Source organism: Pinus tabuliformis, chromosome 3_2 (assembly GCF_031772625.1).
Source record: "Pinus tabuliformis cultivar Carrire ecotype Pingquan chromosome 3_2, CPIR1, whole genome shotgun sequence".
In the NCBI taxonomy this organism is placed as follows: Eukaryota; Viridiplantae; Streptophyta; class Pinopsida; order Pinales; family Pinaceae; genus Pinus; species Pinus tabuliformis.
Window position 1 is genome coordinate 377631986 of NC_142302.1, and position 24007 is coordinate 377655992.

Sequence of the window (24007 nt, forward strand, 5' to 3'; positions counted from 1 at the left end):
TTTAGTCTTCCTTTCTCTTTTGAAGAAGAAATTGTCAAAATGTCATTTTGAAAGAATTATTTCAGATCTTTGCTAAATTTGGTTTTCCTTTTTGGCATTTTTACATTAAGGAGAATTAAAAAAAAATACATGAATTTGCATTTGAATTTAGTTTGTGTGCAAAATATGATTTAGGAAAATGCAATAGTGTGTGCTCTTTGCTCTTTGTTCGAAAGAATTATAATCTTCTTTCCCTAGTAGCTAGGATTTTCATTGATCAAAATAAACAACGATTGTTTATCATTGTAGATTGCATTTTAGGAATTTCAAATCAACATCATGTGGTGAACCATTGAAAGGAAAAATTTAAACAAGATCAACTCTAAAATAAATTTCAATAAACCTAACAACGCTTTGGAACTTAACGCAACACATTTAGAAGTCTAGGCTAGAGACGTGTTCCGACATCGTAAAAACTAGTAACTATCGTTTTCATTGAAGGTTGGGTGATTCCTCGTCCTTGATACGACAAGTGCTAGCATGGACTTGTGCTCCTCATACCATCGAATATATATTGGGAGACCACAATAGGCTTATATCCTTTATCCATAGGAAGCCAAGTCTGATGCCCTATCAATCGCAATGCACTGAACACAACATTCGGGAAGATTGACTGCCATACATAAGTCCTTGGTAATTTCTATTTAATTTATCACAAAGGTGTATATTGCAGTTTTGCGATTGGTTTGGTAATCCCTCTGTCTATATTTTCCAGAGTAGTCACTTTCGTTCCTTTTCGACTCTTTAAAAGAAAAGGTCCATTTGAGCACTTGTCACTTTAGGCTCATTAAAAATCAAAGGAGACTAGAGTCATCTTTAGCTTTTTCTCAACTCTTAAAAACTAAAAAAGAAAAGTTGTGTCAGAGCATCTTTAAAATTAATTGAATTCAGAATAACATTTTTTCCCCTTAATTTTGAGTTGATCAAGTAATCTGTAATCGTGGAAGAAAGTCAATCAAAACCCCGTCGTTCATGGAGTCTAGCGAGTCAACCGTCTTTGACTTCCATAACGAAGCCATTTCGGGCAAAACGGTCTCATTTAACTGAGTCCAATTCATTTGGTTTATTTGAAACTTTTGTTTCAACATCGTCAGAGATTACATTTACTCCGATAATTTCTAGTACATCTGCCTTTAGAGAAGAAGTTCCGCAGTTATAAGAGGACATTAGAACTAATCCTAGTGTAACGGTAGACACTTCTATACTTGAAACAACTCCAACTAGAGTTGATCCAGAGACTGAAGTTCACTTACCTTAACATCTGGAAGTTGAGTTTCAGGATTCAGAAGGTGTCACCCCTTCAGTATCTATCACTATAGAAGCTATACCTCCTTCAGCTCCAGAAATATTTTATGGACCCGACGATCTACCGCTTCCACCTGGTCTGAATGCTATAGAAGAGATAGTAGAGGATCCTCCATCCAGTACCCCGTTACATTTTGGAATGGGGATTCATTTGTATCCCTCTACTCTTGAGTTTAGTTCTTTTAATCATCCTTCATTGCAAGTTCCTGTCGAATCGCTAGGAAATATTTTGGATAGACTAAACATGTCTGAGCAACCATCAACATCTAGAGCTGTGTCATCTGATACAACTACGATAGAACTTCCTGCTGCCATTCCTACAATGTTTGCTGGTATACCATCTGTTCCAGCTAATTATCAATCACTACTAGGAGTCCACCTAGCGGCTACTTAGACAACATGGTCTGCTCCTATTTATTAATTCAGAGTCCCATTTGGTATTTCTTATGTTGAAACTTAGAAAATTGATCCTGCATGCCAGTATCAATTTGGGCAGACCAATCTTCAAAGACCAATGTATCCTTTGAACACTGGACTACCGCCATATGGAGGGCAGTATGATTTTTCATTGTTCCCTCCTAGGGAACAACCATATGAGAGTTCATAACAAAATTCAGGTCAAACTGGAATTACATCCAGTGGTTGGGTACCAATACTGCTACAACAACCAAGGGTTGTATATTTAATGCAATCGATCCAACCTGTGTCGAATATTCCCACTACGCCTGCTATTGTGACTGTGTCGTAAGTACAAGCACTACTTGTTGTGTCTTAACCTCAAGTCTCTCAGGTTGCAATACAATAGCCTCTTGTCTCTACGGCTCAATCACAACCTCAGGTTAGTGCTTCCTTATCTGGAATGACTCAGGCTCAAATGGGTATTATCACTCCGCATCTTGGTCAATCTTCCAGTATTGGGCAACAACAAATGGTCCAACAACCATGGCTGGTACAATACCAACAATCGCAATTCCAACAAACCCAACCTCAATTTGGGCTTGGTCAATATTAAACCTACCGAGGACCTGAGCAATAAGGCTTTGTAGGTAATGGATAGCCACATTTTCAAAACGGTTATCAACAACCACACTATATTGGTTATGTTCAACAACCTTATCAAAGTTACCAGCATCAAATACATTATGCTGGTATGCAAAGACCTACTACTCAGGCGATTCCATCTTATCCTGGGTATGCTTCACCTAACCTGAATCAACAGTTGCCTTTTGTAGCAACTCTAGAATTACTAGATTTGAATCGGTTGACGAATGATCCAATTGCATACGCCCCTTGGTGGCCAGCGATTCCTCATAAACTTCCCTCTGATATTCCTAAATTCAATGGAAATCCAGGTGAAGATCCATCGAATCACGTAATGACTTTTCATTTGTGGTGCTCATCTAACACCCTGAATGATGATTCGATTAGGCTTCACCTTTTTCAGAGAACACTTACTGTTCTGGCAGCGAAATGGTATATTGAATTGCCTAGAGCTTCATTTGATAACTTCAGTACCCTTGCCACTACTTTTCTAACCCACTTTCAGTTACCCATTAGGTACAAAATGGGAATAGAACTCCTTACCAACTTTAAACAGACCATGGCCACTCACATATCTGATCATATTCATGAGTGGCGGCGTCGTTGTCGAATGGTAAAGACATATGTTCCCAATCAGCTATTATATGAGTGTTTTATTATGTCCTTATTGCCATCTATCACTGAGGACGTGGCGAAAGGAGGAGTTGTCACTGAAGAGAAATTCATTGCTTGTGCCCAATATTTGGACTTGATCTATACTCAGTCTGGCACACTCTACGACAAAATTCCTGACGCTCCTAGACCAGAATTTTCTGTTCCCCCTCCTCCTAAATCGAATAGGGACTCTCATGCCGGTGACAGCGTGATTGGTGCCTCAGGCACGCAAACCGCAAAGGCTTCATTTGGTAAAGCTCTTGCTATTTCTAGTCAGAATGCAAATGACAAACCTCTTGCCTCGGAGATTAATGCCGTGTCATATGACAAGGGCAAGAAGAAAGGGAAAAATAATAAGAAGAAACAGGAGAATTCAACTCTTGAAAAATCTTCTAAGAACCCTGCTGGGCCAAAGAAACCTCCTCGTTTTCCATGTTACATATGTAACGAGGAGCATTATACGAGAGATTGTCCACATCGAGCTGAGGATGAAATTTTTTTAAATATTTCAAGTACCTTAGCGGTGTTCATTGATCTGTTTCCGAACCTAGAAACTAATCTGGTTGCTATCGATCATGCTTCCACATCCCAAGTGCTTCTGCTATCCATCTCGAAAAAGCAAAATGATATGTTGATATCGACAAGGAATAAAGACTATGGGAATCCATCGTCGTAAAAAAACTAGGCTACAGATCAACCTAGTAGTTCGACAATGACTTCGCCAGAAGTTGTTACACCCATTATTCCTGAATTAACTATAAAGCCGCCAAAGGGAGTTGTACATAAATCAACATTTAATCCTCGTGCCCGAGTTGCTCAGAATTATAATATAGTGGAGGATCTGGCTAAATCGCCATCCGCTATGTCGACACTTGAGGTATTGCAAAATTGTCCCTCCCAAAAGTAGGCTTTGTTATCAGCTATAGGTGGGATTGATCCAGTGGATTCCAATCTTGTGGCCTTTAATCATAAGGGATTTACACCTCAGTTACCAGCCCAACTCGCTTTCCTTATACAGGTAAAATCCCTCAATAAAAATGTTCATCGAACAATCATTGATGAGAGGGCATCTACCTGTATTATGTCAATGAGTTGCTGGAAAACTTTGGGTTCACCACCCTTGTCACGATCATCAACGACATTAAAAGCATTCAATGGAAGAACATACACTCCGTATGGGATTTTAAGTAACTTGCAAGTTGAACTGGGGGGCAAGATAGTAGAGATTGAAGTCGAGGTCATTGATGGAAACCTTGATTACAATATCTTACTGGGAAGGCCTTGGATTTATGCTATGGCTACCGTTGTATCTACATATTTTAGAAAGATTGCATTTCCCTTCCAAGGTGGAATCACAATCGTTGACCAACTAGCCTTTTTTCCTAACAGTTCACAAGCTACTGGAAGCATTCCATTGATCCATGGAAGTTCTCAATCGCTTCAAAATGTCGGAGTAGGTCTCCTAAAAGACCCTTCCTTAATGGGTACTTTTTCCCTCCCGCCTCCATCTGGTCTTGCGGAAGTGGCCACAGTGGAAACCTGTCATATGATATCTTCCACCTCATTTGAGTTTAAGAAGAACTCTAACCATTTTGATAGTGCAGATCACCATGAGGTGCTGCCACCAAGCCCCGTAAAATATTTGTAGCAATCAATCTTCTGGGCCCGGGCGGAAAACCCGAATCAACACTCAACAAGTGTTTGGATAGATAGGTCTTTAGAGTATGGTACCTCTTCTGATACTTGGTCTTGTATACATTCTACAGACAAAGGAATCATCCAATCAATGATGATAGGAGAGACGCCGTGGGTAGATTACCACCATCGTTCCCACCTTCAAGATAACAATGAAGATTATTCAAGCGACCTCAATCATCCTTTAGTTTTTGATTTTTTATTAAATACTGTAAATACAGTGGATTCTGAGTGAAATCTGTCCAACATTGAAGAAACTATCGCCATTAATATTTCAACCAAACCTAATGTTGTGGAGAATATTCACATCGGCAAATCCCGTTCTCCATCAGAAATAGAAATTTACTACGCTTTCTTTCACGAATTCAGAGATGTCTTTGCATGGTCATATGAAGAACTGCCAGGCATTGACTCGGGAATTGTTGAACATGAAATCAAGATGCATCCAGATGTAAAACCAGTATGACAATGGCTTCGACCTATCCATCTGAAGAAATCAATTGCCATTGAAGCAGAAGTTGAAAATTTTTTGCATGCTGGTTTCATTTACCCTGTTCCTCTCATTGATTGGGTATCAAACATTGTTCCTGTAATGAAAAAACAAGGAACGATTAGAGTGTGCATCGATTATAGGGATGTAAATCAAGCATGTCCAAAGGACAACTATCTTACACCCTTCATTGACTAGATAATTGATGAATGTGCTGGATGTGAAATCTTTTCATTCATGGATGGATTTTCTGGATGCAATCAAATCAATATATGCCCACAAGACCAGTCGGAGATTGCATTTATATGTCCATGGGGCACATTCGCATATCACAAATTACCTTTCAGTTTGAAGAACACAAGGGCAACCTTTCAGAGGGCAATGAATTACACCTTCCATGACATTAAACACATCGTTCAACCATATCTCAACGATCTACTGGCTCATTCGCGAAAGCGGACTGATCATCCACAACATTTGAGAGCCATATTTCTACGTTGCCGACACTACAAGATACGACTCAATCCGCACAAGTGTGTGTTTTGTGTTGTTTCTAGTTGATTACTTGGTTTTGTAGTTTCTAAGAACGGAATTCGAATCGACTCATTTAAGGTTCAGGCAATCCTTGACATGCCTCCACCTTCAAATTTACTTTAGATTCAGAGACTCCAAGGGAAAGCTAACTTTCTGAGGAGGTTCATTCCACATTATGCTGAACTCGCTAAAGGTTATACACGTCTTTTGAAAAAAGGAGTACCCTTCCACTGGGATTAGGTTGCACAAGCTTCCTTTGATGCTTTAAAAGATTCCTTGATAAAAGCATCATTAATGTACGCTCCTGACTATCAAAAAGACTTTAACTTGTATTTTGCCACTGCAAATACAACCATCGCCATGGTTTTAGTGCAAGAAGATAATGGAATAGAACATCCTATATATTATTTAAGTCGCAATCTTAATGATATAGAAAGCAAGTATGCTTATGTTGAAAAGTTGGCTTTAACAACCGTTCAAGCAGTACAGAGATTTCGACACTATGTTCTCTTTCACAAAACTACCATTGTGTCAGATTGCAACCCTATGACCTACATTTTGTCGCATCAATTACTGGGGGGGAAATATTCCAAATGGATAGCTATTTTGTAGGAGTTTGATCTAGAATTCACCAAATCCAAATCAAAGAAGTCTCTTGTCTTTGCAGAGTTACTTTGTGACCTTCCCTCGTCATCCAACGATTTAACATCCAAAGAATCAATCGTGGATGGGACTTTGTTTCTGATATCGTCAAGCGATCCGTGGTATGGGGATATACTGGTCTATTTCCAGACCCAAACTTTTAGGCCTAACACCTCTCGCTCTGAACAACAACGTACTCGATACCAAGCCAAAGAATATCTGATCGTTGGCGATACACTTTACTGTCGTGGTGTCGATACAGTTTTGCGAAGGTGCCTCACACTCGAGGAGGCCAAAAAAGTTTTGAATGATTGTCATTCAGGTGCTTGTGGGGGGCATCTATCTGGTTACACTACTACACAAAAGATCATACAAGCTGGTTACTTCTGGCCCACTATATTCAAATATTACGTAATTGCAGTTAGAAGTTGCCATGCTTGTTAGATTTTTGATCGCAAAACCAGATTATCACCTGCACCACTGCATCCAGTAGTTGATGTTGGGTCATTCGCTAAATGGGGCATTGATTTCATGACATGTAACCCCACCTCGGCTAGGGGGCATGGGTATATTATAGTTGCAGCCGACTATTTTACAAAATGGGCTGAGGTGATGCCTACATTAAACAATAGTGGCGAAAAGGTTTCTCTTTTCTTTTTTAATCATGTAGTTTCTAGATTTGGTGTACCACAAGCTATAGTCATAGATCATGGGTCACATTTTCGCAATCACATGATGATCGAATTGACTGCCAAATTAGGACTGTCCCATGATAGTTCTACTCCATATTATCCATAGGCTAACGGACAGGTTGAGGCGATCAACAAAGTCCTTAAGCGCATGCTGCAGAGAATGATTGGAGTCCACAAATGAAATTGGCATTTAATCATGTACTCAGCCCTGTGGGCATATAGGACTTTAGTGAGAAATGTGATTGGATTTACGCCCTTTCAATTGGTGTATGGTCTGGAAGCTGTCTTACCAATTCAATGCGAAATCTCATCCCTCAAGCTTGCAATTGATCTGCTTCTCGAAACTTCTGAAGAAGAGGCTCATTTCTTGGAACTAATCCACCTCGATGAAACCCGTCGTGATGCTGCATTGGTGAACAAAGCACATAAGAAACACGTCAAGGCATAATATTACAAAAATGTCAAGCCTCATGTCTTCTTAGAAGGTGACCTAGTCTTGCTTTATGATCAGGACTCTAACAAATTAGGAGTAGGTAAATTCGAACCATTATGGATGGGCCCTTACATTGTTAAACGAGTATTGACAAAAGGAGCCTATGAGCTGGTCAATTATGATGGGATTCCACTGTCGTAGCCCCGAAACGGGTTGTATCTTAAACGTTACTATGCTTGATTAAGTCTAGTAAACTCATTATACATATGCTTTTGTTGCATTTTTGTTTTCTTTTAGAGTTGTCATTTTGGTTAGGTAATCCACTTCACATTTGTTGCAGATGTCAATCTTTTTGGAACCATTTGTTGGGTATGCCAACGGAGTTAATCGTAGTACACAAAACCTATCTTCGGTAGCCTGGGCCATTTTCGCTCCAAGCGGCGAGTTAGTGAGTTTCAGGGGGATATGTATTGGTCGATCGACGAACAAAATTGCTGAGTATAACACGTTGATTGAACTTCTCTCTGATGCCATTTCACATGGCATATGCCTACTCGTTGTCAGGCTAGATTCACAACTCGTCATTCTACAACTTACTGGCGTTTATTCCGTTGGGAACCCAGCTATTCATCGCATGTTCCTGAGGGTCAGGATTTTGGAAAGACATTTTGATTCCATTCAATATCAACACATTTCCAGAAACTTAAACACATTGACTGATTCATTAGCAAACTATGTGTTAAATAGACATTTTCAGCATTTGTAAAGAAAGCATTTCACATCAACATTTGCATCAGGATTGCATAACTTAACCAAAATAAAACTCTGAAAATAAAAAATAGATAACTATTTATAGTTTTTACAAAATGTTTTTTGTCCAAGACAAAATTGGTCATCTGACCAAGAAACTCAAAAATGAATGTAGAAAAGCATCCTAGACTAATGATGCTGGTGATAACATGTCACTGCCTGTGTTATCATGCACAGGAGTCTAGTACAACGACTCGATACGCCAATAGTATGGCACTGTAACCTCAAAGGTAACTCAACAGTCCTGACATCCTAAATACCAAGAGTGAGGCCCTCGATCTGATCCTACAACACTGCCAGGGTCTTCGATATGTCTAGATCTTGAAGGATGGCCCTCCCTATAGCCTCTCCTGCTAGAGCGTTATCTGCCGCCCGTGGGCATACCACTAGTCACACTGTTCCAATATCTGCACACACATATAAGTTTGATTAGTCTTGGTAACATTAAAAAACACAAAAACATTATAAAACTGATAAACAAAGATGTGGTTGAATCATTTTACCTATAGCACTCCACTTCTCTCTAGCTGGTAATGCCAAATCAGGGTCACCTCGGAAATCCATCCCGACATACGGATACTCTGCAAATACCATCTCCTAGCGGTGGAACCACTCGAAAAAGGCATCAGAGAAGGAAATCTATGACTGACCGGCATGCCTGGCCATAAGATCAACCCATCTCCCCATCGGTGGTTCCCTCAGTACTGGCAATCCCAGTGAGATGTTCTGAGACTACATCAGTGGAATCCTCTCCAAAGAAAAAGCAATCAATATGGATCCATAACCAAAATTATTGGTTCTTCCATTCTTTACTTTGGAAAGTTATTCTTTTATGACAGGAAGTATCACCTCACACCAGTTGAACACCTTCGGTTCCAGGCATTCCAGGGCATATTGCATGTAAGATCTATTCACCAAATGTAAGGCCGCGCTACCAGCCAATCTAGCAAAGGTAAATAAAATGGTACTCAAGGGCCAATCAGTGACATCCCAGATATTGATCTTGCCATCTCTACTAGGCTGAGAACCATCCCTGCAGAACTAACATATGCAATCTTCCACGGATTCACCTCCACGAGCGAATCCTGATAGTGAAAGAGGGGCACCATGCCTCGACAATCCCATCAGAAAGTAAATGTCCTTAAATGTCAATGGAATAGATTTACCTCTGATCTGGAAGACCTGGTCGATCGGATCCCAAGCATCGAGAAAATACTGCAACAAACTGATCTATTGCCTCATGTTGGATATGCAGAAGAACTTCAACAAGCCACAATTCCTCAATGCATCAATTGTACCCTGGTCATGCAAAGCAATCATGTCCTCTTCATGTACTCGCTCATGCCATGTGACGACCATCTTGATCCAACAAATATCTGAAATGCAGACAAAAGATGAGTTAGGATCCAAATTTGAGCAAAAACAGGTAAAAATTTGATGAAAAATCACTGTGTAAAATTGCCTTTCCGTGCCCATCGCACCCTGCCTTTGAGCAAGGTGAGATGCATATTGATTGGCCAGTGTACAACTCAGTATGCATCACACCTTTCGATATAGGCTAGGTGCGATGGTTTGGGAACGAATTCTTCAAACCCCAGAGGCCCAGAAAAATGGAAAAACTAGCTCAGAATCAAGAAAAGATGAAATGAAAATGAAGAGCTCAGGGTTAGCTCCTACCTGGTCCTGACGGCATGAAGAATAGTTTGTCGGATCTCCCGAAATCGACTAGTGAAATTTGAGGGGGGAAACCATTCTAGAGCTCCAAAATCCCAAATTTGAAATGAAATGTTGAAAGTGAAAGGCAGAACTACTTTTTATATTTACTATTCACGTGCTTCAAGTAAAATGTTAGTTTTAATTCATTTTTCATACATATATATGTATTTCAAATCAATTTTATGGAGTAATTGAGCAGGTTGAATGACCGACGAAAGAATCTAATGTGCTAAACAATGAATTGAACATCTTAGACCACTGATTCAAGCATAATTTTGTCCTTTCAAGCTTGTGTAAAAATGAAACTGACACTGAGCATAGTTCCCCCACGATTCAAGCTTGTTAAAAAATGAACCCACCTTCGGTAATTAACCTTTGTGATTGCCATGCTATCAGCTTTTTGAGCCTTGGTTGTGTACCTCCCATCACCTCCATTCTTTTGGCTAATCATACTCTTCCACTTGGTTGTTTACCCTTTTTGAGGAACAATTGCAATGGGTGGTCTTGTTAGCCAACCTCTTCACATAAACCACCATGTTTTGAGAAGTTCCAAGCTTACCCAGAACTAGTTGCTACCCTAGACACCACTCGTTCCTCAAAATCGAGTCTCCTTTAAACTCTTTTTAGACTCGTTAAATATGAAAAGATTGTCGAACAATTGGCCTTTCCAGCTCGTTAAAGTGATTGGAAGTGCCATCCCTCTTGTATATTTTAATATTTTTCGGACCTGAAGGATTATCTCACGAAAAAGTTTGAGCACTTGTCTTTTTCAGCTCGTTAAAATGATCGGAAAAGTCATCCCTTTTGTATTATTTTATCCTTTTTCGGACATAAGGGATTATTTTATGAAAAAGAATTGCTGGAGTTTCCTTTTCATCCCTTTTCAAACTCTGTAAACATGAAAAGGAGTGACTTATCCTTGTTGTTAAACTCGTTAAAACAATAGCGACAAACTTGTCCACTCTAGACAAGACTGAGTTTCACTATCGCTAGACTTGTTAAAACATAGCGACATGTTTGCCTGAAGGGAAAATTATAGAACAAGTATATGTTATCCTCCTCAAGATTGACAAAAATAAAGAGGTACTGGTCAGCAATGACTGGGGAAAAGGGAAGAAAACTTGAAGAAACTTATGGTAGCAGGTTGCTCTTTAACATGACACTTTCACTCCATCACCATTATTGAGTCAGGTTGGGTTATTCCGTTCACCGGTCATCTCACCATTGGTCTTCCACACCATCCATCTTTTGGGGTTAACACTACCAATCCATCTCAATGTCGGCGACATGTTTCAGAGAAGTCATTCAATTGAGAAACCACAATCCAGTTAATGCCTCATCCACTGCAATACCTTCAACCTTCATTTTTCATGACCACCATTCCTGAACGTTGTGTCGTTAGATCATTTTCACTTCCAGAAATCATTTGCTTTGTTTCGCATCGTAGATGTGGGATACATCAAGGCCCTTCCATGACGAGTCACTTCTTGTCGACATCAGCGCATTATCCAAGAAGTTGACTTAGAAACAACCCTTTTAGTACTTTGGAGCTTGCATTCCTCAATGACAAGTTTCTCACTTCCGGCGATAGGTTGACATCAATGGCTTTCGACCGAAAGATTTTGCGTGGTGTTTGACATCGGATCATATATTCACACCACGTGAATTGTACTATAGTACCTTGAGGGTCATTATCATTATCGGTGATTCCTCTCGCGTCTGTTAACAACCCACATTATTCGTTGGTAATCAGGCGATGCCTTTCCATGTTCGACTTCAGAACATCTCTTCACATGGAATGACTTGTACATTGGGCGAAAATTGAACGAGTTTGAAGACCCCGAATCTAGTTTCATCCATCCGGGCTGTGATATATTCAGGGATATAAAGACATCAAATGTACAGAGAAGCTGCAAAGATGGTCATTCAAGCCAAGGATGATGACTCTACATCTGAAGAATCACCAGTCTACATCTGTAGATGACTATCTAATCTATGTACATGAAATGAATTTATAAAGCTGAGCATGGGAATGCCCGCCTCAGATAGATCATGGAAATTATATTATGATGATGTATTGTATTGTATCTTATATAAGTCACCTTCCAGTTCGAAACCTCGGATCCTCATGATAAAGCATTTCAGCCAACATCAAGATTTATGACTTCATGCTTTAGGGGGCAACTGTTATAGACATATTTGGGCACTTCAACCCCAATATTACATGTCAATAAACTAGGGTTTATCAACACCTAAAGGAGTTGTTTCATACCCTAAAAGAACATGGTCATCTGATTACATCATTCTCCAAAAGTTCCACCTGAAAAACCATCCAGAAATGGCCTAAACTGAACCATACTGACTGCTACACTGGCTAGGTGCGATGCATACTGGTTAGACCTTTTGTAGGGTGCGATGGGCGAGGATGGACAAATGTCTGAGATAGTTTTCTAGGTGGTTGATCATGGAATCTTCAAGAAACTTCTCCTATGACACTTGCCTCTCTGAATTCGCCCAGGGATGAGTAAGAGATCCAAGAAATCTCCAAGTGGAACCAAATGTAACAAGTGGAATGACACTAATCAAAACCCCAGAGATGACTCACACCCTTGAACACATCTATAAATGGATCCCTCATCTAGGAGATATGGGGGTTGGAATATTGTGATTTTTAAGGAAGTGTTGATAGTTGCTATTTGAGAAAAGAGCATTGTACTGTTTGTGTGATCTTGCTATTTCATGAGGTGAAGAGGGATTGATGCTGGGAGGATGATGCTGGATCAAACAACTGGGTTGTAATTCCCCCTTCTATTTAATAAAGTTCTTCAAGTTTTCTTCCATATAATTGTGCACTTGTGAATTTTATCATTTGTGAATGTTATTGTATGTTCATTATATGTCTGATTCTGTAATGCTTATGTTATAATAGATCAAGGTGCTTTGACGGTTCTCTGTTACTGTGTTTCTACAGGTACTCTCCAAGCGAGATAAGTACGGAGAGGAGTTGCAAGCTCTGTCAAGGGGGAAAGAGATTAAACAAGGGATTAAGCAGAAGATCCAGGTTGGTTCCATTTTCTTTCTCTTATCTATTATACATAGAAGAAATCATGAATTGCTTTAAAATATTGGGTCACAATATTGCCAGAAATTGAGGAGGAAGGAAAAATCATATGGGAACCTAAAGAAGTCAAGGAAATAAGAACTTGATAGCTATGAAATCAATCAATTTCAGAGTATCTCATCAAGTGGAAGGACTTACCCGCTGAAGGTTCCACATGGGAGGATGAGAATTTTATACATAAGCATCCAGAACTACTCAAGCGTCGAGGACAACATTTTTTTGAAGGAGAGGGGCATGTTAAGTCCCTATAATACTAGTTTATTCCCTCATTGTTATTATCAGTGTACCCCCCTTATTGTTATTTTTGTGCAGATGTAGCCCCCATATTGTTATTATTATGCCCCATAGAAGCCCACTATTGTTATCGTTGTGCCCTTACATTATTATTGTTATGTCGAATCTAATTATATTGTGACCCCTTAGACTCCTATATATAGAAATGAGATTTTTTCATTTGAATCATCCAAGACTTGTTCATTTGTTTAATGTAAATGAGGTTTCCCCCTTGAAGAGGCTAATTTTCAAGTGATTGATCTATTTCTTCTTCTATTTTGTGAGGTGGTTGCATAACAATTTTAGCCCAACTTCAAGATTGCAATTTCAACCCTCCAACAACTTCAGTTCCTTTGCACGTGTGAGACAAGAGAGAGATAATTTCAACTTCCTTAGAAAAATAACGAGTTCCTTCTCCTTCACTATCCATTTCTTTCTTCTTTCTTGAATTTCACACTTTTACTGCTTCCAACTACTAGAATTCAAACTTGTGAGAGATGTGCTTCAGAATTAGTTGAGTTGCTCCACTATATAGTGAGTTGGTGAGGTCAAATTCCCCTATTGAGGTCGACTTGTCCTTCCTTGAGGCTGACTTGGTGGAGGAGGCCTAATTGACCTATTTTACATTAAAATAATTTTCTTTCTTGACAAATAATTCTCAACAAAGGTTCTTTACATTATGACATGGACAAGGACACTTGACATAAACTCTAGAAGTATTCAATGGAGACTTTGACCTAAAAAAAATTGACCAAAGCATGAAATCCATGCTTTAATAAGTCAATTTATTTAATAATAAAATTTACTTTTCTTTATTTTTACAAATATATTACATCATGACTCAAGTACAATTATGAAGAGTGATACTAGTTACATTTTTTTCAAAAATCCCTCTTAACTAGGGAGATATTCATAAATACCTATATTTATAGAGGTACATGGAAGATCTCCAAAATGAACTATGGGGAGTTTTGGCACACTCAGTTCCTTGGACTAGATTCCTGACCAGGGTAATATATCCGAGTGGGACTAAGATGGACTAAAGATTTCAACCAGCTTAGGTACCCTCATGCTTAGTAACTAATCATCAACCCATCGATCTAGGTGCGTATCTAAGGTCAGATCTCCAAGACCAACGTCACCCTCCCTCTTTAGGATCTAGACATCAAACACACATAGGCCGACCATATGTCCTCCCAAGTATCTGCCATTAGATGCTTCATCTCTCCCTAATAAACTAGATATATCCATTTGTCCAAGCATGCTCCCAGAGTGTTCAACTTGTTTATGGAGAGACAAGCAAAAACCCCAATTAGTAATAAACTTTCAAATATACATACAAGTAAACACAAACCTTCAGGGTCTTCAATCATCTTGATGCCACTTATATCAAGTTATTCATATGCAACTAGTTGAAAGCTTTTCTTCTTTCATTTCTTCAACAACACCAAGACATCCTCAATACATTTTAGTACTTTCATTCATTCTCCAATTTCTTCTTCAAGGTATCCATCATGACTATCATAATATGCCCTCCCTCTTAATTTGGGGAGATCAACATCAAAGAACCTATCATGGATTCATTCCTTTTTACAACATCAAGGTCATCTTGATCATATTCATTCTTCATCATTTTTACCAATATTATCAAGTCAACTTTACTTACGAATCTCCAACATCTTGAATTATGTACATGTACAACTTAAACAACAAGTACAACCAAAAGCAAAAGAATGAAGTTAACTATATTAGAATCATGTCAATACAATAATGTAAGAATTAAACTTTAGAAATCAAATGCCTAAACTTAATTAGGTTCATAATCAGCAAGATACACATACTTCTAAACTTCAACTTCTTGCTAGGGTTTTGTTACAAACCCTAGAATACAAGACTTAATTAAGAAAACAATCTCATTCTATCTAGGACTTGAATAGTAGTTTCATATATATATGAAAAAATCTACTATGATCCATTACAAACCCTAGATTCCATCTTAGAGACACAAATCCTTAGATATCAACAATTCAATCAAATAAAAATTCTATAATACATTTTAGACTCTACTAGGGTTTGTTGCAAAATCTAGATTTAATAATCATATCATAAACAATATCTTCATATCCTAGAATATCAAACCTCTACTAGGGATTTGTTACAAACCCTACAATTTACAAATTATGAGCATCAACAATCAAGTTAGCATATATACATATCTAGGATTTCATAATCATGCACAGGTATACAACAATATCTACTAGGTAAACCCAAGACACAAATATCAATACATTAAAGTTAGGCACAACAATTTTGACCAGGCTAGGGTTTCGATCAGACAGACGAACATACACATAGGGCTTCATTCTTAGGATCTTAATATATATATTATAAGGGTTTTTCTCATTAACCCTAATTCATCAAACCCTAAAGATCTAGGGATTTAATACATAATTTTGGATAGAAAACCATAAAGGTCTAGGGAATTTATCATAACAACACAAAACATCAAAATAATAGGAATTCTAGATTTCATCAACAACCCTAAGTAGACGAGGGTTTCCATATTAGCATCAACATAGCCTTAGGTTAGGGTTTTACCTTGAACCTTTTTAGGGTTCCAAAAGAATGATAATATAATGAGGGTAGATTCAATATAATGATTAATCACCCTAACAATAATATTTGTGATTTAAAACCATAGACATAATGATGTTAGTAATGTAAAGCAAATTTTAAAAGAAATAATGACTGTACCTTTTGCATGAAGAGAATTTTAGAACAAAGCTTATAGTTCAAGACATAGTACCTCAAATTGTTCCTTAACAAACCTTGTATGACATCAATTACTGAAGGGCAAAAAATATTCCATGCTTTAGATCTATCCTTTGAAGTTTCCTCCGTAACCCTTGAGTATTCAAAAATATTTCCTAACATGGAAAATATAAAAGGCGATTAGCATATAATTCAAACAAGTCTTGACGTGAGAAACCAAACATGAAAATATGAAACAAAAAAACAAAATACTTATCTTTTGGTAAATTGGTGGAGGCTCCCTTTTAATCCAATCCTGAGGGAAGCCTACAACTAAAAATAAAATTTGTTCTAACAAGACATGTTAGACCTACAAGTTCTAGAAATCAAAACATAAAGGAAAAAAATTCAAAACTTAGAATACAAGGATACGTAAGGGATATATTTCCCAAGAGTCCCTAGAAAATAAGTCTTCTGCTTCAAATTATTCCATCTTGTTCTTCTTTGGTGGAGCTTCATCGATAATATTTTCTTGATCCCTATCTCTCTTCTTATTCCTTGGACTCTCTGGACAATGACTTTTGTAGTGACCCATCTTGTGACAATTATAACATTCAATCTTTGATAAGTCTACTTTCTTCTTTGGTCCTTTGTACTTCTTGAAGGTTCCCTTTTTCTTGTGATGAGCGGAATAGTCATTTGAGATGTTCTCCTCTTCATCCTCCTTCTTTTTGCTTACTAACGATATTTTGGCTTCTTCTTGAATACATGCATTCCACATTTGTTTGAATGTTGGAGTGTCCTTCCAAATGTTGATTCTTGATGCAAAGACACTCCATGATGCTGGTAGCCCTAGAAGGGCAGTAATCATGAGCTCCTTTTCTGGTACAATTTCATCTATTGCTTGAATTTTGTCTCTGATTCTAGATATCCTTATAAAGAGGATGCCACGGTATCATCCTTCATCATCTTAATAGTTCTTAATTTATTCTTGTTGCTTGCAATTTGACCAATGTTATTGATTTTGAATAATTTGGATAGAACCTCAGACATTTTTTGAGCGAAATCTATGTTAGATATATATGGAATGAGGTTGTCCTTCATACACTATTAGGTTCATGGCCAATATTTTGGTTTCTCTGAAATTTTCCTTTTCTGATTCACTTGATTCATCTATAGGATTCTTGACTTTTCCTTGAACTAAATCCAAAACTTTATTCTTTTTGAGGATGAGATCTATCCTCTTTTTCCATGCCATGTAGTTGGAGGCTCCTTCTAGTTTGTTTTCTCCCTTCATTGAGTTAGATATAGTTCTTGTAGATATTAGGCTTATCCCCTTATATTATCTCTTTAATGATCTTCCTTGAATAGATCTTACAGATGCCTTTTTCTTATTCTTCACCTTAGCTCTGATACCATGCTAGAAAATTAGAAAGGCATAAATATTTTCTTATGTTGATAATTACTTGTGATACTCTTATGTTCTCATCAACTTTCTTATGTTATTATTTTGTCTTGTTTCATCAGGAAATGATCAAAATAAAAAATAAAGATCAAGGACACCAGATGTAGGCAGACAACCAGGGCTAAAACCCTATATAAGGGAAAACCTAGTCAAGAACTCTTCCTTCAGTAAATAAAAATGAGATAGACCAAGACCCTAGACCAATAAACCTTTCTCCTCCAGCACGTTAGCCCTCAAACTGTTCTTCCAACCTTAAAAGATAAACTACAAGAATACTGCATCAACACTGCTTCAATACTGTATCAATACTGCATCAAAGATAGATTTTCGACCTAACGCATTAGATTTTTGGCCCAACTTCAAGACTACAATTTCGGCCCTCCAGCAGCTTCAATTCCTTCACACATGTGAGACAATAGAGAGATAATTTAAACTTCCTTAGAAAAATAACAAACTCCTTCTCCTTCACTAGCCCTTTCCTTCTTCCTTATTGAATTTCACACTTTTACTACTTCCAGCTACTGCAATTTGAACTTGTGAGAGATGTGCTTCCAAATGAGTCTAGTTGCTCCACTATATAGTGAGTTGGTGAGGTCGAATTCCCTTGTTGAGGATAACTTGGTGGAGAAGGCCTAATTGACCTATTTTACATTAAAATAATTTTCTTTCTTGATAAATAATTCTCAAGAAGGGTTCTTTGCATTGTGACATGGACTAGAACACATGACATAGACCCTAGAAGTCTTCAATGGAGACTTTTACATAAAAAAAAATTGACCAAGAATGAAACCCATGATTTAATAAGTCAATTTATTTAATAATAAAATTTCTTTTTCTTTCTTTCCATAAATATATTACATCATGACTCAAGTACAATTATGAATACCAATACCTGTTACATTGTTTTCAACAGTCCCTTTTAACTAGTGAGGTATTCATAATTACCTATATTTATAGAGGTACATGGAAGATCTCCAAAATGAACTACAAAGAGTTCTGACACACTCAGTACCTTAGACTAGATTCATGATGAGGGTAATCTATCCTGGTGGGACTAAGATGGACTAAAACTTTCAAATAGTCTAGGTACCATTAGGCTTACTAACTAACCATCAGCCCAAGGATCTAGGTGCGTATCCAAGGTCAGAGCTGCAATACCAACACCACCCTCCCTCTTCGAGATCTAGACATGAAACACACATAGGTTGACCAAATGTCCTCCCAAACATCCACCATTAAATGCTTTATCTCTTCCTAATAAACTAGATATATCCTCCCAAGAATCCGCCAGTGTGGAAGGAACAAGATAACCAGACCTCTGATTAAACAATAATTTTTATTATTAATTAATTAACAAAATTGAAGGTTGGGAAACCTTACAGATCCTTGGATTGAGGGGAAAATTTCTCTCTCATCTATCTTTACCTAAATCCACTTTAATTCCTAAAGCCTTCTTGCCTGCTTATCTTGCGTGAAAAGCCACTACCCATGCCAACTGCTTAAATGTCGAGGTTGCTTGAATACTCGGTTGATCAATTCTCTAATATGTGTTATGTGATGTGACTAGGTAGGAATTGAAAATGTTAGAGATCGTTAATGAGCATTACAAAAGAAAAGGAGTGGAATGACACCATCACTTAAACGATAAGGAGGCGATGTAACAAACTGAACCATCTCTTGATAGGTGAAGATAAGTGATTGGATAGAAGGGTACAAAAAAGGGTAGGCAGTTCCCATGATGCACTTTCTCTCTCTATCTCTCTCTCTCTTTCTCTCTCTCTCTCGTAATAATCAGTAGAATAAAACAAACCAATGAGCCAAGCTAGGCTCTCATAGCTTGGAGATAGCAAGAAGAAGAGAGAAAAATGGTTGTGAGATGCTATTAGATTGGGAGTGACTGGCCTAGGCTGGGTTGTATTTACCTGTATTCTTATACTTTTCCATTGATTCAATGGCCTACTCTTTGTGACTATTGTCTGATTGTGAGTTCCATTGTCGGATGTGTTGTGAATATTATGGATTCCTATTTTGTTTATGGATTGTGACTTTCTTCGTGAAAAAGGGTTATGATTGGTGTAGTGCATGATAAGTCAATGAAATCTAATAATATTTTTATTTTTACCATTCTTGTGATCTTGAATCATGGTGTAACTATTTTTTAGTCTACGAAATTGATGGATTTATGGAATGCATGATGGCTAAGTTTAGTGAGTAGAACATTTTGTAGTTGGATAAAGGTTTTAACTCTGTAAGTCTTGGCTAATGCCGTACTTCAAGGTGAACCTTAGCAAAATCCCTTGAATCTCTTAAAATTTTTACATTTAAGTATTACAGGAGTTTGAAGTTGCATCCAAGGCCAGATACCTCATCAATTGGTAACTTTATTTGGGAGTTGGATGCAATGTCGTTGAGTAGATGTATTCGGATATCCATACATCTGGGCCATTAGCACAATTGCTTGATTTGAGAAACACTAGATAAGTGTTTTATCTAGGTTTTAGTACGAAGTATGGATATATGGGGTGGGTCCTACTTAGGCTAAACTCCTTGCCCAAGACAGATATCATTTCATTTGGTAGGCGAATTCCAGGCATCTGACCAACTAGCGTTGGTGCATTATTTGATAAGGACTGTATTTAAAATGGGTCGGATTTATATCTTCGTGGATATATTTTAGATGGGGCCCAACTTGGTGGAAGGTTGGCAAGAGGCCCGTATATTAAATAATTTGGGTAAAGTGTATCTGATGTAGGGCCTACTATGTGTATTGTGGGCTTAGAGATAGATTTCAGTGAAAAATGTAGTGGATATGGGGTGGACTCTGCACGGTGTATTATTTCAACAGACCTGGATGTGGGACCATTCTCAGATTTGTATTAAGTAGAGGTTGAACTTGGAATACAGGGATTTGGGTATTGTGCCAAGGCAACATCCTTGTGTACACTCAAATATCCCCTAAACTAGATATAAGAAACATGGAAATACATGGCAAGATTGATGTTGCGGGACCCATTAGTAAGACATGAGGTGGTAGGCGCCATGAAGACCTGATGTGGCCATGTAGGCACCACCCTGGACATGGGCGATGTGGCAAAACCACATGTTGTGTTTCCACTTATATTTGGTGTCCATATGTGTTGCTTTTATTTGTCTCATATGTTGTGATTTAAATGTTGTTTACATGTTAAATCTATTATTTATATAAAGTATTGTTGGTTATCTAACAGTTCAAATAATTATTGAAAAGAAAATTTAATTTGTAATTTGATGTCCATGAATACACTATACTAATTCACCCCCCAATATAGTCAAGTTTCCAACACCATGTAGGTTGCACAGAGGTGCCATGTGGCAATACCCCGTTGACGTGGCAAGGTTAAATAGATTATACTTCAAATGGGCATAACTTTCAATTCGAGAGTCAGATTAAGATAAAATTTATATCACCACCAGAAATCTCTTGACGAGCCAAACGCAATGGTGACCTTTCTTTTGGGTTTAGATGAAGTTGGAAAAATAAGATTTTTTGTAACTCCATCTTCACCATAGACTATGAGAGTCGGGTTAATTATAAAGTAACATCTCCCATCAGCCCAGAGTGTTTTTTGTTTTAGGTTCTACTGGTGAGACATGTATGTTTGGGGGCTTGCCAACATGGTTTTTTCCAATTGTGCTACCACCCACAAACATCGCATAAACAAAATGTTAAAGTAAAATAAGTAAATCATTATCTTTTTAATATTTACTAAATTGTAACATTGAAATATTTGTTAGAGATATACTAGGAATTTATGGTGGGAGAGCCTACTCCAAGAGACCAAAGATGTCCCCCACTTGGATTTGAAACCTGGTAATGGGATAACATCCCAGTGTGCCAACCACTTAAGTTGTCCCACCAACTTTTTGACATTCTAACTTATCAAAACTATAATTATTCAAAAAAAAATATTTTATTAATTCTAATTCTAATTTTTAATTAATTATTTATTTTTAGCTTAACGCTTAATTAAGAACCCAATATATGATAAACCAATCAATCTTATTATCATCCTTTTGTCTTTATATAGTTAATTATTCCATTTTCTAAAAATTCCTCATATAAATAGGCAAAATATTCCCTCCATCAAAATGACAGGAACTATCGAGAAGATAACGTCTCGACTAAATATTCCCTCCCATCAAAATGACAGGAACTATCGAGAAGATAACGTCTCGACTCTGGAAACCATATGGTAATGGTAAATTATTATATAAAAGGCCTTCATATTCTTCCCTATATAGGAAACAAATGATAAATTATTATTTATATGAAGGACCTTTATATTCTTCTCTATATAGAAAACTAGAAAGTGAAGAATTATTTCTTTCACATAAATAAATTTATTTGCAGGAAAAGACATTCTGCATGCACTGTCTTTTCCTAAAGAAACATATTCCATGCTCCATTGTTATTGTCTTTAGTGTTGAAATGTGCATTGTGAATGACTTACAGGTACGTTAGAATCCTTTCTGATGGGGAGGAAATTGCACATGCTCCAACCCGAGAAAATTTATATGAAACATGCAAGTGGCTACAGTTACAAGAGAAATTTTATATGAAACATAATCTGATCAAACTTTTTAAGCACCGGCTGTAAAATCCCGACCATCACTCCTGTTACATTCAGTACAACCATATCCTCTTGTTTTTTCTTGTAAGAAGCCATTTACAGTGAGAAAGAGAAAAATGGGAGTAAGTGGAGCTGAATGTTCCTGCAAGTAAAGCATGGGAAATATTCAAAACCAATGAGCTCATCAAGAAAGTGAACCCTCGTTTCCTTGCCAATGCCGAATATGTCGAAGGGAACGGGCGCCCAGGTAGTGTCAGATTGTTCAAACTCGGATCAGGTAACGTTTGTTTTGTTTTTGGTTTCTTCGAATTACTTGGACTTTGTGCTTGATGGATCTGAAGTGAAAATGAATATATATTAGTGTGAGGTGAGTGATGGCAGGTGTAAATAAATATGTAAGCGAATCCAAGCAGAGGATAGAGGAGGTGGGAGAAGAACCGGGAAATGGGGTACTGCGCATGAAATACAAAGTGGTGGAAGGAGAGCTGAAGAAGATGTATGACCCATACACTGTTACTTTCTCTTTCAGAGGTGATGAGGAGAAGAACAAATGCATCGCTGGTTGGAGAGCCGAATATCAGCCCCTCTCTCCCGCTGTTGCGCCACCTGAGAAGGCCAAGGATGTTGCGCTTCGCTTCATGAAAGCCATTGAGGATTTCTACATCTCTTCCAATTTCCTCACCACCAACTTTAACTAGAGTGCAGTACATGGCGTAACTAGCTGATATATTATATCACTGGTAATGATAATTGACCATGACTCAGTAGTATTATGAAGCTTATAATGGTATAAGCTTATTTCGCCATAAATTAGTGTCATTGCTAAAATTACATCACGCTAAATAAATATGGCTAATGATCTGTTCATTTGGCTTGTGCACTTTGACTTTGTCCAACAGCAACACGGGTGTCCTTGCAGATAATCAAAATTCAGATAATGTTGTGATGATCTAGTATCGTTTCAGAGCAATCAAAATTTAGATAAGGTTGTGTAATAATCTGGTGTCTTTTTCATTTTGTCCAGGAGTGTTTGTGTTTTTTATTATGAACGTACAAGGTTAAAAAAGACAATAAATGTCATAAACTCTATAATATATATTTGTACGGTAATAAACATTATAATATATATTTCTAATGGTTTGATGGCTTTGAAAAGTTGTAATTTTGACACATTAGCAAAAAAAAAAAAAAAAAAAAACCTTAGATTCATTAAGGTATCTTAACTTTGTATTTAAATTCCCTATTTGTCCTAGAGCATTCTATCTTTTATAACCATTCACCATTAAGTATCTTAACTTTGTATTTAAATTCCCTATTTGTCCAAAAGCATTCTATTTTTTATAACCATTCAAATTTACATAAGAGTAATTTTTAAAATAAAATAAAATAATTATTTTAATTTTAATTTTTAATAATTTGATTTTCATATTAAGAGAAATAGTTAATTTTCAACCTTTTTATCTCATTTTAATGACATTTCTCCTTCATCAAGTGGAACTTGAAGAGAACAATTCCTTTTTCTCTTTGGATTTCTTGTCTCTAGCCTCCTTAATGGATCTCTTTCTCACCAAGTCTATCGAAAGAAGACTCATACATATGTGCCTTCATGCTAACTCCCACTATCATCCTGCTCAAAAGTCAGTTGTGCTTAAAACTCTTATTAATGGAGCCATTCACATCTCCTCTACCCAATCTTTCCCTCAAGAAAAGGCCCATCTCACCAAAGCTCTCAAATC

General features: G+C 37.4%; 1 protein-coding gene across 1 annotated transcript; it reads left to right on the top strand.

Moving 5' to 3' along the window:
• The first annotated feature begins 1588 nt into the window (after positions 1 to 1588).
• On the top strand, positions 1589 to 23021 carry LOC149180992 (pathogenesis-related protein 2-like). The gene is made up of 4 exons (XM_089414057.1): positions 1589 to 1676; positions 3264 to 3482; positions 22399 to 22548; positions 22653 to 23021. Exons 1-4 carry the CDS (start codon positions 1589 to 1591, stop codon positions 22967 to 22969), a joined length of 774 nt encoding a protein of 257 aa, XP_089270183.1. The 3' UTR covers positions 22970 to 23021.
• Positions 23022 to 24007: the final 986 nt, after the last annotated feature.

Bases quoted from the DNA above. Each gene is read 5' to 3' on its own strand.
- LOC149180992 (XM_089414057.1), top strand. From the start codon at position 1,589: ATGTCTGAGCAACCATCAACATCTAGAGCTGTGTCATCTGATACAACT. The intron at 1,677-3,263 runs GTATACCATCTG...TTGGTGCCTCAG, and splicing joins CATTCCTACAATGTTTGCTG to GCACGCAAACCGCAAAGGCT. The intron at 3,483-22,398 runs GTAACGAGGAGC...AATGGGAGTAAG, and splicing joins TCGTTTTCCATGTTACATAT to TGGAGCTGAATGTTCCTGCA.